Source organism: Poecilia reticulata, chromosome 16 (genome assembly GCF_904066995.2).
Source record: "Poecilia reticulata chromosome 16, P_reticulata-male-v2, whole genome shotgun sequence".
Classification (NCBI taxonomy): Eukaryota; Metazoa; Chordata; class Actinopteri; order Cyprinodontiformes; family Poeciliidae; genus Poecilia; species Poecilia reticulata.
In genome coordinates this window covers 16,992,973-17,007,893 of record NC_088845.1, presented here as the reverse complement: position 1 = coordinate 17,007,893, position 14,921 = coordinate 16,992,973, and the positions used below count along the sequence as shown (strand labels likewise).

At 39.6% G+C, this 14,921-nt stretch overlaps 2 protein-coding genes and 2 long non-coding RNA genes across 8 annotated transcripts; 2 read left to right on the top strand and 2 right to left on the bottom strand.

Annotated features, from left to right (window-relative positions):
* Positions 1 to 104: 104 nt before the first annotated feature.
* On the bottom strand, positions 105 to 3,270 carry LOC103478684 (ribonuclease P/MRP 38 subunit). 3 transcript variants are annotated; one of them, XM_081616903.1, is made up of 2 exons: positions 2,530 to 3,270; positions 105 to 1,210 (listed from the first exon to the last, which is right to left on the bottom strand). In XM_081616903.1, the coding sequence occupies exon 2, from the start codon at positions 1,201 to 1,203 to the stop codon at positions 352 to 354; it is 852 nt and encodes a 283-aa protein (XP_081473029.1). In that variant the 5' UTR covers positions 1,204 to 1,210; positions 2,530 to 3,270; the 3' UTR covers positions 105 to 351. The 3 variants fall into 3 exon arrangements, with proteins under 3 accessions (XP_081473029.1, XP_008430913.1, XP_081473028.1); XM_008432691.3 differs by lacking the exon at positions 2,530 to 3,270 and adding an exon at positions 1,929 to 2,511; XM_081616902.1 differs by lacking the exon at positions 2,530 to 3,270 and adding an exon at positions 1,999 to 2,510.
* Positions 3,271 to 3,456: 186 nt separating this feature from the next.
* On the bottom strand, positions 3,457 to 7,334 carry LOC145555296 (uncharacterized). Its single transcript, XM_081616901.1, has 9 exons — positions 7,278 to 7,334; positions 6,090 to 6,180; positions 5,837 to 5,991; positions 5,570 to 5,733; positions 5,349 to 5,475; positions 5,148 to 5,260; positions 4,842 to 5,015; positions 4,508 to 4,597; positions 3,457 to 4,093 (listed from the first exon to the last, which is right to left on the bottom strand). The coding sequence occupies exons 1-9, from the start codon at positions 7,294 to 7,296 to the stop codon at positions 3,980 to 3,982; spliced, it is 1,047 nt and encodes a 348-aa protein (XP_081473027.1). The 5' UTR covers positions 7,297 to 7,334; the 3' UTR covers positions 3,457 to 3,979.
* LOC103478687 (uncharacterized) lies at positions 5,382 to 14,513 on the top strand. 3 transcript variants are annotated; one of them, XR_014091411.1, is made up of 3 exons: positions 5,382 to 5,397; positions 8,959 to 9,141; positions 13,082 to 14,513. It is a non-coding gene; the product is annotated as an uncharacterized LOC103478687 (long non-coding RNA). The 3 variants fall into 3 exon arrangements; XR_014091410.1 differs by lacking the exon at positions 5,382 to 5,397 and adding an exon at positions 8,183 to 8,198; XR_014091409.1 differs by lacking the exon at positions 5,382 to 5,397 and adding an exon at positions 8,715 to 8,732.
* On the top strand, positions 9,151 to 10,140 carry LOC145555298 (uncharacterized). The gene is made up of 2 exons (XR_014091418.1): positions 9,151 to 9,737; positions 10,000 to 10,140. It is a non-coding gene; the product is annotated as an uncharacterized LOC145555298 (long non-coding RNA).
* Positions 14,514 to 14,921: the final 408 nt, after the last annotated feature.

The window sequence follows — 14,921 nt, the reverse complement described above, 5'->3', positions numbered from 1 at the left end:
TAATACATTCATTTACATATATATTCATAAACATACTTTTTTGAACTCTATTACACACATTTCAACTCATGCAAAAAAACTTTAGAAATAAAACAATGCATCCGTTCTTAACTTGAACAGTACTGTCTTTTATTAGATTTTGCAGAACAACTTTTAAACATTATAAACAAGGTTCATAAAAGAAGAAATGTCATAACTACACAGCTGCAAACTATAATGTTTTATCACAAAACGGTAAAAAGATCAGATCAATTCATCAAAACTGATACAGTTAAAGCTGTTTTGATGGCTGTCAAAGTTCCAACATTACGCAAACAAAATAAAACAACAGAAGCAACAGGTGAAGGTCTTTCATTTCTGTTTCTTCAGTTTTGTTCTTCTTTTCTTAGCAGGGTTTGGAACAATTCTCTTTACTTTCAGAGGCCGCAGAGTGCAGGACAAGGCAGAGTCTGTGATTTCAGATTCAATCTCCAGCTTCCGTTTTTGTGCTCTTCTCCCTCCTTCCTCCTCCTTCGCCTCCTCCGTCTGCTCCTCTCCCTCCTCCAGGTCGGCCGTGAGTTCAGCTGGCACTGCAGCTGCTTCAACTGTCAGCCAATCAACTTCCAGTGAAGGCACTCTGGGTTTAATGGCATCCACTGTGTCCCTGAACATCTCCTTGTCTTCAGAAGAACACCGTCTGAACCCCAGAGCGAGGACGCTTTTGAGCCCCAGGTGCGCCGCCACAGTCTCGCTCATGCGGGGCACCTGGCAGGCCGGCACGCCTCTCGTTGCGCTCAGAGCGATCAGGTGGTTCGTCATGAGCTGCGGTCTGATGGACTTACAAACAAGCAGCAGCTGGAGCTGGTTCCTCTCTAGTGCCTTGGTGACCTCGTTGATGCCGATGGCCAGCTGCCGTCTGGCCGCCATATCTGTCCAGCCGTTTCTGGTCGGGTTGGACCCTTGCACCTCCTCACCCATCTGGGGAACAGGATCTGCAGCAGCATCTGGTTTATTCTCCTTCTTTTTCCTCCACTGGCAAGACATTTTCACCTCTTTCTTCTCCAGGCCTGTGGCGATTATTTTGTCCTTTAAAGTTCTCAGGATGAAGTCCTGGTCCTTCTGTAAAAGTGGCCTCCATTTTGAACTGAAGGGTGATGTGAAGGAGGCCTTACTTTGGATATGCTTTTTGAGATCTTTCTTAGATGGTTTTCCTGCAGATGTCATGGCTCATCTAGATCACAAAAGAAGAAAAATCAACTTAACACAGAAATGTTTCTGTATTTTCAGCAACATTCCTCACCATGATCTTTATGTAATGTCTTTGAGGCTGTCTCTGGATTCCTAAGTCTTAATTTTCTACATCAGTGAGAGTAGAATAGATCAAGCCTGACTTATTTGCTCCGAATTAATCCATCCTTTCCTCAACCTGCATAATCTTCTCCATTACCATGACAGTAACATAAATTTGATGAATAAGCCTGTCCTGTTTCAAAATGAAGCTTCTTTTGCACCAGAAGTCATTAAAACTCGATAGATAGATAGATAGATAGATAGATAGATAGATAGATAGATAGATAGATAGATAGATAATACTTCTCTGAAACTTCAACTTAAATGCCACATGCCTGAACAGAACAAAATAAAATCTAGTTTATCGTTATAAAAAAAAATCTTCATATTCCTTTCTTGGTTTTTGTAACTGCAGGCTAACAGCAATTATTGAGAAAACCATCAGTTATTTTATATGAAATTGTTGCTCAACAGTTCTGTATTAAACGTCACTTCGTTACTGGTCCTGTGTAGGAACAAAATATACAATTTGTCGTTATAAAAATGCCCTATTGTCTATGTTGGGGTTTGTTACTGCAGGCTCCAGAAGCTGTAATTCTGAGACGGTTTTAAAATAGGTTTATATCGACACATTTCTGATTTAAATAAACTGACGTTACCTTTCGCTGTCCTTTCACACGATGACGATATAAAAGACATAAAAAAAGTATTTTACTGTTTTAAACATACCTGCATTTAAAAATGCCGTCACGCTTAGTTTATCTTTTTTTTTTTTAAAGTTGGATTCGTGTCTTCAGTCCTGCACGAAGCTCACAGGGCGCTGCCATCTTGTTTGAATTGAAAAGTTTGCATTCAGAAACAGCGCCCACTAGCGTTAAGGAGGCAACATGACAATTACGGATAAGACGAGCAGACAAGACTGGTTTTACACACCAAATCAAATAAACTGGGGCAGCAATTATTTTTGCTGTTTTCATGATTCCTGTTTGGTGGGAGAAGAGGTGCATAGCAGAGCAGTGCACTAACTTGCGAACTGCAGATAAAACCTTCAGTGCAGTGCAGGTTTTATTTGCATTTGCAAACCTATCAGGATCTTGATAGATAACCTGCAATCTTGATAGGTTTTATCAAGATTGTACTGCAAGTTAGTCAGACTTACCATGCAGTTTATCTAAACTGCCAAGATCAAACACACACACGGCCTCCATACAGACAAAATATCTAAGTATGGAAGTGCAAGAAAAATCTCAAAGAACTTACAGGAAGAAATATCCGATCCTGTCCATTTCCTAACCACCTGATACCTTTGGTAGTCCTTTACTGAAAATCTTGAATCGCTCTTAGTCTGATCCCTCCCCAATGGCAACCTGCCCTGGGAAGCCTCGCTACTGGCTGAACCCCAAGACAAAATCTCCATTTGGGTCATTGGGATACTCAAACCCCTCCACCACGTTAAGGTGGCGATTCTGCGGAGGGGTCACCAGCAGATCGCGATGGATGTTTAAACCAAGGGATCCCCCATCCTGAGCAAGCACAAGGCAACAGTGGAGAGGAAAACTCCCTTTAAAAGGAAGAAACCTCCAGCAGAACCAGGCTCAGGATGAGCAGCCATCTGCCGAGGCTGGCTGGCTTCAAGATGGCAAAAATAAAAAATCAAACAAACACAAAGAAACACATAAAAAAAAGCTGGAACTGAATCTCTGAAATAAGAAAAACATAGTTACAACATAAGATTGCATTACAAATATTAGAAAAAAGAAAAAGTAGGAAACTGTGATTAGTGTAAATGTTATCGTTCCGCCCCCGGCATCGTCGCCCCCCGCGGCTCCAGCTCCGCCCCCGGCATCGTCACCCCGCCGCGGCTCCAGCTCCGCCCCCAGCATTGTCGCCCCCCCAGCTCCATCTCCTCCCTCGGCATCGTGGCTCCCCGCGGCTCCAGCTTTGCCGCCCCCTCCCAGCTCCAGCTCCGCCCCCGGCGTTGTTGCCCCCAGCGGCTCCAGCTCCGCCCCCGGCGTTGTTGCCCCCAGCGGCTCCAGCTCCGCCCCCGGTGTCGTCGCCCCCCCGCGACTCCAGCTCTCCGCCCCCCGCGTTGTTGCCCCCCGCAGCTCCAGCTCTGACCCCCGCGGCTGCAGCTCTTCCCCCCCCCCTCCCAGCTCCAGCTCCGCCCCCAACGTTTTTGCCCCCCGCGGCTCCAGCTTGGCCCCCAGCATCGTCACCCCCCGCGGCCCCAGCTCCGCCCCCAGTGTCGTCGCCCCTCGTGACTCCAGCTTTCCGCCCCCCGCGTTGTTGCCCCCCGCGGCTCCAGCTCTGTCCCCCCCTACCAGCTCCAGCTCCGCCCCCGGCGTTGTTGCCCCCCGCGGCTCAAGCTCCGCCCCCCGAGGCTCCAGCTCCGCCCCCGGCGTCGTTGCCTCCCGTAGCTCAAGCACCGCCACCCACGGCTCCAGCTCCGCCCCCGGCGTCGTCGCCCTCCCGCGGCTCCAGCTCCGCTCCCAGTGTCGTCGCCCCCCCGCGGCTCCAGCTCCGCCCCCGGCGTCGTAGCCCCCCGTAGTTCCATCTCCGCTCCCGGCGGCTCCAGCTCCGCCCCCGGCGTCGAAGCCCCCCCGCGGCTCCAGCTCCGCCCCCCCTCACCGTCGCACCCCGTGGCTTCAGCTCCGTACTCGCGTCGTCTCCCCCCGCGGCTCCAGCTCTTCCCCCATCGTCGCCCTCCTCTTCATTTCTCGACTACCCCATGCACTCTAAAATTATAGAGGCATGTGTAGTCCAGATGACCCCAGTTGTTCCTCACCTTTAGACTGATGTGGCTGAAAGAGTCCATGTTTTCTTCCTGTGAACCAAGAAAGATACATATTAGGAGGGTTAGATTGATAATCCATAGCTACAGATAGACAAGACAATGGAAACAAAGGAGATCTGCTTAAAGTGCATGGAAGCCTAGTTCAACTGTCCTTGCTGTAAATATATTTTGCATAGACTTTTTCAAGATACCATGGAATTTAACTAATATCTAGTAAGACTGGAGGTTTATTTTAATTTGTTTCTTATCGTGATACAACAAACCTAACTATTTTGTGATAACAGATTGATAGATTCTGTTATAAGACATAATAAAAGTTGGTATGAAGAACCTTATTGTTGTATGTTAGGGACAATTACCAATATTTATAAGAGGGTCAGTCACTCTGGGCTTCTGAAAGAACTGTTGTATTTGGTTAATAAAATATTAATTTGAAATATTTACAGGAAGTTTGAAGGTCTGTAAGCTGTCACCATCTTCGTCATATTGAAAAGTTCCCAATAAACTCTCCTGATCGTCTGAATGCTTCTTTCCCTGAGACAAAATTAGATAGAAATCCAGTTCATTATCTTGTTCTTTCTATATATGTGAAATTTTGTTGGTGTATCTTAAAACATATCACACCCTGAGATAAGCAGAAAATTCATTTGTGCACACAGAAAGTTTGGATGTGATCAAGTGATGTCATACTAAATCATTGCCAACACATTTTAAAGCCCCTTCTTCCACACTATAGGTGGACACATATATAAGATACATGTGATGTTGCTTGACTTACATAGACAGAAAATTCCTTTGGAGCACTGGAGATTGTGAAAGTCGGGGATATGCTCTTAGGAATATGACCCACGGACACGTGAGTAACGGTGATTTTGTGGGACAGTTTGATGGATAAGCGCCCTGGGAAGCCTGCAAAGGCCCAACATTGTCCAGGAATCAGATTATTTCTTCCCTGAAGACAAAACAAAGTTTAGGTGGGGTACCAAGACTAATTAGAAAAGAAAATCATAAAGCCTAATATTTTTATCAAACAGAAATTCCACTTTGCATAATAGTCATTTAATGTTCTGAGTGTTATTCAAACCTGAATGGCTATGCTTGGGCCTTTGGGTTGCTTTTGAAAATATACCCCAAACAATGTACATGTTCTGTTGTTGTGAAATGTTGTTGAAGTCAAATGGAGCACAAGTTTTGCACCTGCACAAAAAAACAGAAATATTGAGTCAAGAAACCTTAGTATTGAAAATCTGCAATCTGGTTCATGATCTTATTTCTAATAGCTCACCTTGAGACTCCAGAGCAAAGTTTGGCCAAAGATCTGCTGGTGGCAGAAGGTAGTCGAATTTCTTCTTCATCTCCTGCAGATCTTCGTGGAAAGGCTCTGGGATCTTTTCTGGATCCTTATCTAGACACTGAAAGTTTGTCACAACATTGAAATTAACAGTTTGTTCTTAAGTTTGTTCAGGATATTTAAATCAGAGTTAATATTAGGAAGAGAAAACCTACCATGTCCACGGTAGCTGCAGTGTCCACTGTAGCTGTTGTGTCAACTTTAGCTGCAGTGTCCACTGTAGCTGTAGTGTCCACTGTAGCTGCAGTGTCCTCTGTAGTTAGAGTAACAAATGACTCTGAAGATCGCAAGTGCCGAGCAGAAAATAGGCAGCTACATCCTGATGAACATGAGCAGAAGATGACAGTCAGTGACATAGCATAAAAAATACAGACTTTCTACAACACTATCAAATTGCTTGTTTGTGGAAGGAGAGTATTTACCAAAAAGGAGCAAGATGAAAAAGATGATCCCACGACGTTGCATCAGAGTGACAATCTCCTCTTTTATATTGAAAATCATATCATTATCCTGGTAGCTGTCCAAACTGTCTCCATCCATTAGTCCCCTTCTTATTAAGCGTTTTCTTCGCATACTCCTGGCCCAAGATGGAAAAAATACAAATGTTTAAATGTGTACATTGATCAGCAGATGACTGTTAAACATAATAGCTAACAAAATGCTTATATAATATACCTGACTCTCGTCTCTCGGTATGAGATTGTTGGTTCTCCATTCGAACCGTAGTATCCATTATTTGCTAAACGAAGGCTTCGTTTCAACATAGCTGCACAAAAAGAGAAAAAACAAAGTCATGAAAGAGGGATCACTGACTGTCACAAAGCATTTTAAATACACACACACACGCACTCATATATATATATATATATATATATATATATATATATGTGTGTGACTTCGCTGAAAGACGTTGTTTGAGCTTTCACGGTGTTCCGTAGTTCTTTAGACGAACGCGCTCTATGAAAGCGCTGAACAAGCGCGTGCTTGTTATGAGCGCTAGGAACATATCTGATGGGGAAACGCAAATCGACTTAACACCTGTTGAGGTGGGTCACTTTGCCCTGTGTATTGTCTTGAAGGCATGGCAGCAGGTTAAACTGTGGAACAGATTATTTTCCCCCAGACTTGCAGAAGTTTGTGATTTTGAAGCTATGTAATGTGTTTTATTCGGTCTGTTCACTAATTGCAAAGAAAAAAAATGTTAAGGAGAAGTATTTTGCAGAGCACATGTGTCAAGGTTAATTATTTAAATTAGGGTTTGCAGAATTTTTTTTTTTTTGCCCAGAAAATCAAGATTCAAATGTTGAAGTCCAATTTTGCAAATAGTTAAATTGTTAAATTTAACAATGTAATTTTTTTTCTGATGCCATTTTTATGTTTACTCAATGAAGTTGTCAAATATACAAGAAAAGTGCGAGAAGCACAATGGACACTTTTGATATTTGCTTCAAAAGTAGCTAAAATTATTTGATGTTGAGCTCAAAAACAGATTATTCACAGCCTTAAACAGAAAATGAGTTTTTGCATTTCGTTGATTCACCTCATCAATTGCTGAGGTGCATTTGTGTGTTTGTATATGGTTACATGGCTTACATAGGCAGAAAAATATTTTAGAGCACTGCAGATTGTGCCAATTGAGGGGGGAAAAATTGTGAATTCACATTCACAGTATGTGAATTCACATGAGTAATGGAGACTCAAAAGTAACTAAAATAATTTGATGTGGAGCTAAAAAACAGATTATTCACAGCCTGTAATGCATAAATTATCTCTAACATTCCGTCACAATTTCTTCAAAAGATAAACACAAAAATTACATATGTTTTCTTTGTCTTACTAAGTTAAAAAACAAAAAATACTTACTTTCACTTTGTCCCTCCATCTCTTTCAGCTGAACTGACACAAATGTGAGAATTCTGAGTAGAAGTGCTCTCTTATTGACAAAAGTTCCAAAGGCCTTTGATGACAGTCGCCTATGTGATATCACAATATTAAGCAGGACAGTTCCGCATATAATTAACTGCTGGACTTCTTGAAACTGTTTAAAAACTAATTTTAGATAATCTTACAGCAAAAATGAATTCATCTCTTATATTGTCAAATGAATGTATCTTTCTTCAAATCAGAGAAAAATGGTGTCAAACGTTTGTGCTACTTTTATGCTGGTTTTTGCAGCTAAAATGTTCATTTGTGCTGCTATCATTTTAAAGATATTAAGAAATGTTTCCAAAAGTCACAAAAGGTCAACCAACCCCACCCATCTTCTGCAAATCAGACAAATTTGGTGTCAATCAACTTAACTACATTTGGTTATTTTGACTTTGTAAAAGTGAGGAGGAGGGGGGCTAGTTGACCTTTTGACCTTTAAACTTTCTTTAATATTTTCAAAGCCAAAGCAGCACAAACAAAAAAAATGTGTTGAACAAACCAGCAAAAATGAAGCCGAATCAATTTTGTCTGATTTGCAGAAGGTGGGAGGGGCTGGTTGGCCTTTTGTGACCTCTGGAAACATTTCTTAATAGTTTTAATATCTTTGAAACGACAGCAGGACAAATAATCTAGCTGAAGCAAACAATGATGAGTTTGAAATTAGATCAGTGTGGCATATGTATTACAAACGGTCTTTATATTTGCAGAAACATTACCGAGTGAGCAATGTAAGCAACAAACTATCTTTTACACATTTCTCTCCTGTTACCATGCCAACAAGAATTCAGGCAGTTAAGGGAAAGTAAAGATTCTGAGTGCATGTATTCTTTTGTCCTTTAGAAAATTTTCATCTTTGTAATTATTTATGTGTTTTAAAGACACTTGAACTTGTGTTGTTTTTTCTTTGGCTGGTAAAATATGGAGCAGTGCACATAATCTTTGAGTGTAGCTTAAAGATTATATATTACATATATATTCTTTCTTTCCGTTACGTTTTGTAACTGAAATTACAAATTGTACAAAGATTAACTAGTAACGTATTTTATTTTTTATTTTTTGTTATGTTTCAGTCACAAATACGAGTGTAGAATTAAGATATGCATTTTTCTTTCTGTTCAGAAAATAGTTAAATGTTTTAAATAGTTAAAACATTTAATTCTTTTTAGCTTATGTTGTATTTCGGTTACCAAATTTAAAATAAGATCGGTTTTAAAAGGTCTTTAATTACAAATAATCCCAATTTGCTCATACTATTCAACCTTTCTGAGGCACCCTGTCCTCCTGGCACATGCGCATTTAAATACTATTGACTATGGTAAACAATTATTATTGTGGGAAGGTTATGCAATTCTGATTAGATAAGCATTATCTAATCGTGGCTGGTTAAAGGTGAGGTCTGATGATAATTGTATTTCTGATTAATTGTATTTAACAATATCCAAATTCAAAAGTAAAAGTAGGCCAAAGGTGGTTATATTTCCTGTTTTTACACAGTTAAAGTTTCCGTTAAATTGCATTAAATGCTGTTTAACTTCAATTATTATATTTGATCCAACCGCTTTTGTCGTCATGTTTCCTTGTGCATGTGTTTGCTGTGTGTTGCATTGTCCTCCAGCCAATCAGCTCTGAGCTCTGCAGCCCCTTCACCCTCCTCCTCTTCCTCAGCAGGCCGCTGCTGCTTCTCTGGCTCATAAGTATCACATCGGTCAGCTGTGTTTGCAATTACAACAGCTGCTCACAAAGTGAATAAAAATCTTCAGCTGCTATCCGTCCTGCACCAACCAACATGTCTGTTGAGGTAAAACCCGCTCTTTCTCTGACTGCATTTAATTTTTGTGTAAGGTGTGTTTAATTGGTATTCTGCCATGAAGCTGCTGCTTATTTCCACTCTGATAGCGAATAGCTTTATGTTGCTAGCGTTGTGTTAGAGGGAAATATTGTCTGATCTGCTCATGTTCTAGGTCTGAGGTCCTCATGCTGCAGCTGGATTTACTGCCTTCAAAGCTGCTTGAGCTAAAAGGAGAATACCTTACTACAACATGCAATTCTCTGTTTGTCATGGTTTCAGGAACATGAGTGGGGCTTATATTTCTCCTTAAGTTAAGCTCTAATGATTTGGTGGGAGTGTAAATGACTTTATTAGTATCTTTGTTTCCTCATCTAACTGGGAGGTGTTTTTTGTTTTGTGGCCGAAGCTTTTGTTTTGAAAGGGCTTTAGAGGCCAGGGTTGCTGGGTGACAGACACAACACTGCAGACAGCAACTGACGATTAACTGTTTGGACATCGTGCGGAGAGAAAGCGCATGGGTCGCAGTAAAAAGGGAATAATTAAGGAGCAGTCAAATTAAGGTCCAGACAATTAATTAGTTAGCGCTCGGTTGGTGAGGGAACAAGGTGGGTGTTTTGACGAGAGTATTATATTTATTGAACGTGATGTTTATGTTTCAATATGAAATGGTGTTAATATTTGATTAACTGTCGATCAGTTGAAGCAGTTGGAATACGTCTTAGTTCATTTGTAATATAGAAATTTTGCAGTTAGTTAAATACATGTATTGCAAATTTTATGTTATTATATAAAGTAAGGTTTATAGGTTAAAGGAAAAGGTTAGAACCACTAAGAGTTGCTAATGGTATTTTGTTTGTATGTTTGTAGCTCTTACGGTGTGTTCAAGTATAAAGGCAGTTGAATAAAGAAACGTGAACCATCAGTTAAAGAGACCATCTTTTCAACCGGGACGCTACATTGCTATTTAAAGTATTTACATACAATGGCCAATAAATATTGACAAATCAATTACTATGCATATACTTTGTGACATAAACTTTAAAACATGTTGAAACATATCTGCCAAATAAAATAATATGTAAACAGCACAATTTTCATTTTAAAAAGCATTTGTATCTTAAGTATAACCCAAAGTAATTTTTATTTCCAAAAATATGTAACAATCTTGTTCTTAATGCTGCTTAGGATTCACACATTGTCAAAGTTCTTGAGATGTACATACTTTGTTTTGTTTTACTTCAGTGTAAAAAAATTTGAAGGTGGTTTAACTTGAAAGTGAAAGTCCTCGTGCTGCCTTGAAAAAGCTATTGAAATGCATTTTGTAGGTCAGATTTTATTCATTGTCTCATCTTTGAATAAGAAAACTTTAAAGACAATGTCCAGAACCAGAAACAAACATGGAGAAGCGACCTTCTTTTATGGCGCACAAATCTGGAATGAACTTCACAATTAATGAAAAATAGCAGATATTAAAATTTATTAAATAATAACTGGTTAACAGGAATTTTTGGAAAATTATTATATGTTTTCCAAAAACTTTGCATTATCTTAAAAAAAACTCTTAAAGTTATAGTGGCTGCCTGGTCTATTACTTTCTTGGGAACTTATGACATCTTGTGAACTGTCATGGAACCATGCCGAACATAATGTCACTCTGGAATTGTCAATATCTCATGTTGCCACTGTCACTAATAAGTCAATATTAGTGAACTTACACGGTTTAATAATCAATAGCACTATATTAAGGTAATTGTATGAAAATAGTTATAATCCGGAACTGACAGGAGCTTGTCAGCACTGACTTACCATGGCCACCTAGTGTCAGTCGTAGTGGCACCTAGTGGTAGCTATCATCAGCTGTTGCAGAAGAGGTCCCATCTGACATGCATTCAGTGCAGGTGTTGTCTTTCTCTGCTAAGTCGGAACACCGGCTGTATATTTAAATATGTATGAGAATTATGTTTTAATTAAGATATATTTTATTTCTATTTGTTTGAACTAAAGTTATTCATATGCTACATTATATCTGAAACAAATAGAATGAGGTCACAGCAGCCCGTGGCACCCATGGTCACTTGTGCCACCTTACTTGTGCCACCTTACCCGGTAGTAAGGCGGCACCAGGTAAGATGGCACAGCAGCCCGTGGCTATGGGTGCCACGGGCTGCTGTGACCTCATTCTATCTGTTTCAGATGGAATGTAGCATATGAATAACTTTAGTTCAAACAGATAGAAGTAAGTGTGCCACCTTACCTTAGAATAAGGTGGCACAAGTGGCACCTTACCCAGAAGCTCGTGGCACCTTATGGCAGCTGTCAACTTGTTTTCACTGAGGCTCTTTATTGGAAATTGAAATTTGAGACTGTATCCAAAATAGACCATGGCGTATTTGGTTTTTTGAGGGAACACAATACTTAAGAGGAAATGCTATTACCTCATCTAATAGCATTTCCTCCGGTGCCACATCCACCGGTGTTTTCTTGAATTATAAATTCATTCATATTAAATCTGACACAGAAGCTGTCACCAAAGAATATTCTATTCCTATTCTATTGTTTTCCCCACTAGGCATATTTAAATATGCTGAACTATACAATTAAAAAATTCTTTAAAAAGACAATTGTTTATAAATGTAGCTGTTTGTATAAGGTTTCCAGTAACAAAACAGCGTGTAATGAAAGACTAAATGCGCAAATACGTCATTGTGCCTGCCAAACGTATAACGCTGAGTGGAGCAGTCGACCGCTCTAAGATGGCCGCCCTAAATCTCATCAGTGACAATAGGAGAGAGCGGTCAGTGAGGCGTGGGATGTGCCAGTATGAGGTCGCAGCAACCCTTGGAAGGTGCCGAAGTCTGTCGAAGTCAGTGGCAACACTGACAGCTAGCCCCGAAAACGGTGGCACTTGTGACGCATAATGGCAGGTGTTAGCGGAAGTGCCAGTATATGGTGTCGAGTGGCAGCCGTAACACCTGCCACTGGAAGTGCCACAGTAGGTGCGGTGTCAAGATTTGCGCCTGCTGTTTCTTGTTTGACAAGCAAATAACAAAGGTCAAACTTTTCATTAGCGGTGTGTCGAATAATCCAGGACAATTTTCATGAAGCACGTAAAACAGAGAACTCACCTAAACTCGAGCACAGTTAGTTTTTATTTTTTGTCAAAAATTGCTGTTTCTGGTGACATAGCGAATAACGAGCCAATTACAACCGTCTCATCTCTAATGTTTTTCCTGTTTTCTTTTTGATCCAGCCATTGTTTCATACAACCAGATTAATCAGAATTGATGTATCAGAATCACAAACATTTTTTACTTGTTTATTTATTGTAAGGCTTCATGTTTTGCCTATTTCACATATATGGTCCACTTGATGTCACAGTGGAGCATATGAAGCACCGCGGTGCATCGGCTCATGAGTCCAGTGATTGGATGGAGTTCCTCAGGGCTTCATGAAGCTTCATCTCATCATCACTACTTTTCATTGTTTCCTCTGCTGCTCTGGTCAAAACCTACAGGCCCAACCCAGTGCATGCTGGTCCGATACCAGTCCCTATACTGACGGAGAATGGACCCACAGTTCTTCCTGTTTAACTTAGAAAACTAAGTAACAAAGGAACAAAAACTAAACAACTATTAACCTACAAATGAATTCATGTTTGTAAATAAACCCCAAAGATATAAAGTGGACTAAAACATAATTTTTATATAATTCAGAGTATATCAACAATAATCCCTACTACAATTAATTTTGGATAAAATATATTTTTTAAATCCGTTCATTTGAGAATTCTCCAAATGTCAGCTGGATGTGACGACTGATCTGTCTCTCTGTCTACGCTTTTGAATTTTCAAGTGTTTTTTTGTTGATTTTTGTTTTAAACGATGAAAAATTTCTCCTTCTTACTTCAATAAAGTTAACAATAACTCTTTTTCTCTGTTTTCTTCTCCAGGTTCCCTGGAGTTTAACCAAGAGAGAAGATCGACTCTGGACCAGGAGGAGTTGGAACCTCTGCAGGGAAAACAAGACCAGGAAGAGAAAGAAGATCATCAGATAAAAGTGGAAGAGAAAGAAGTTTACTGCAGTCAGGGTGAAGAACCTGCATGTTGGTTCCTGTTGATGAGCAAACACACCAAACTGAATCAGAACCAAACAGTGACCAAGTCCTCTTAAAAGAAGCTGCTGAATCTGAGAATCAAAATCAGGAAAGAAGAAAACCTTTCTCATGTGTCATCTGCAAAAAGTATTTCGCTTTAAAATCAGTTTTTGATGCTCACATGAGAACTCATACGTTTCAAAACCTGTTTTCAAGTGTGAACTGTGGAAAAAGTTTTAGTCGAAAACAGCATTTAACTGAGCATGTGATGATTCACACTGGTGAAAAGCCGTTTTCATGTGGGAGCTGTGGAAAAAGTTTTAGTCGAAAACAGGAGTTAACTCAGCACATGATGATTCATACTAGTGAAAAGCCGTTTTCATGTGGGAGCTGTGGAAAAAGTTTTAGTCAAACAGCGTTTAACTGAGCACATAATGATTCACACTGGTGAAAAGCCGTTTTCATGTGGGAGCTGTGGAAAAAGTTTTAGTCGAAAACGGCGTTTAACTGAGCACATAATGATTCACACTGGTGAAAAGCCGTTTTCATGTGGGAGCTGTTTAAAAAGTTTTAGTCAAACAGCTTTTAACCAAGCACATGATGATTCACACTGGTGAAAAGCCCTTTTCATGTGGGAGCTGTTTAAAAAGTTTTAGTCAAACAGCTTTTAACCAAGCACATGATGATTCACACTGGTGAAAAGCCCTTTTCATGTGGGAACTATGGAAAAAGTTTTAGGGGAAAACGGGAATTAACTCGGCACATGATGATTCACACTGGTGAAAAGCTGTTTTCTTGTGGGAGCTGTGGATAAAGTTTTTGTCACAAAGTTAGTTTAACTTTGTTACAAAGTTAAACTTTGTAACCCTCAAGTCCAATCCCTCAAGATTGCACTTGAGGGATTGATCTGTATTATTCTATCCTGTATAGAGAAAGAGTGGGTGGGTGTTGTTGACCTTAATACACTTATAATAAAAATACAATGTGCTGTTATAAACTAATTGTGCATTCTCAGATATATCTACATACAAAGAAATCTCTAAGGTTTCTCTCCAAAGCAAGATGAGATTGTAACTGATGCTGTTATTTGTTTCAGATTATATTAACCTGTTTAACTCTACCAAAGTAAAAGTTTAGTGAATACATAAATAAATATGTTTATGGAAAATGTAAGAAAGCATGGTTGATTATTATTGTCTTCAATAAGTTGGTGTCTTGTCTTAGTTGTATTTTTCTCTTTTCTGCTGCAGCTGTCTTCTATTATGACTATAAAAACATGTTAAGTTTTTAGGCTGTGACTCAGTTTTATACATTTACTCAGTTACATTTAGTTGAAAAAAGATACTACAAAGAACTTTTTACTTGAGTAATATCAATACTGCTACTCTTACTTAAATATTTCTGGCTACTAAACACTTTGAGTTACTTCACTAAATGAAGAATAAACATGTTTTTACCAAAATGACAGACACACACACATTGGTTAAAATGAGAATTTTTGTCTGTACACAAGCCTTGTCGTACTAATTTTCTGTGCCTGTTGTACTATTTGGAGATCAAGCGCTGACTGTAAATATTGGTTTTATTCATTTTAACCATAAGAAATTTGATCTAAAAGTCTTATTCTTAAAATTGTGATTGTTACTTTCATATTAGTCTTTAAAATGTCAATTTGCTCATAAGTTTATAGTTTTGT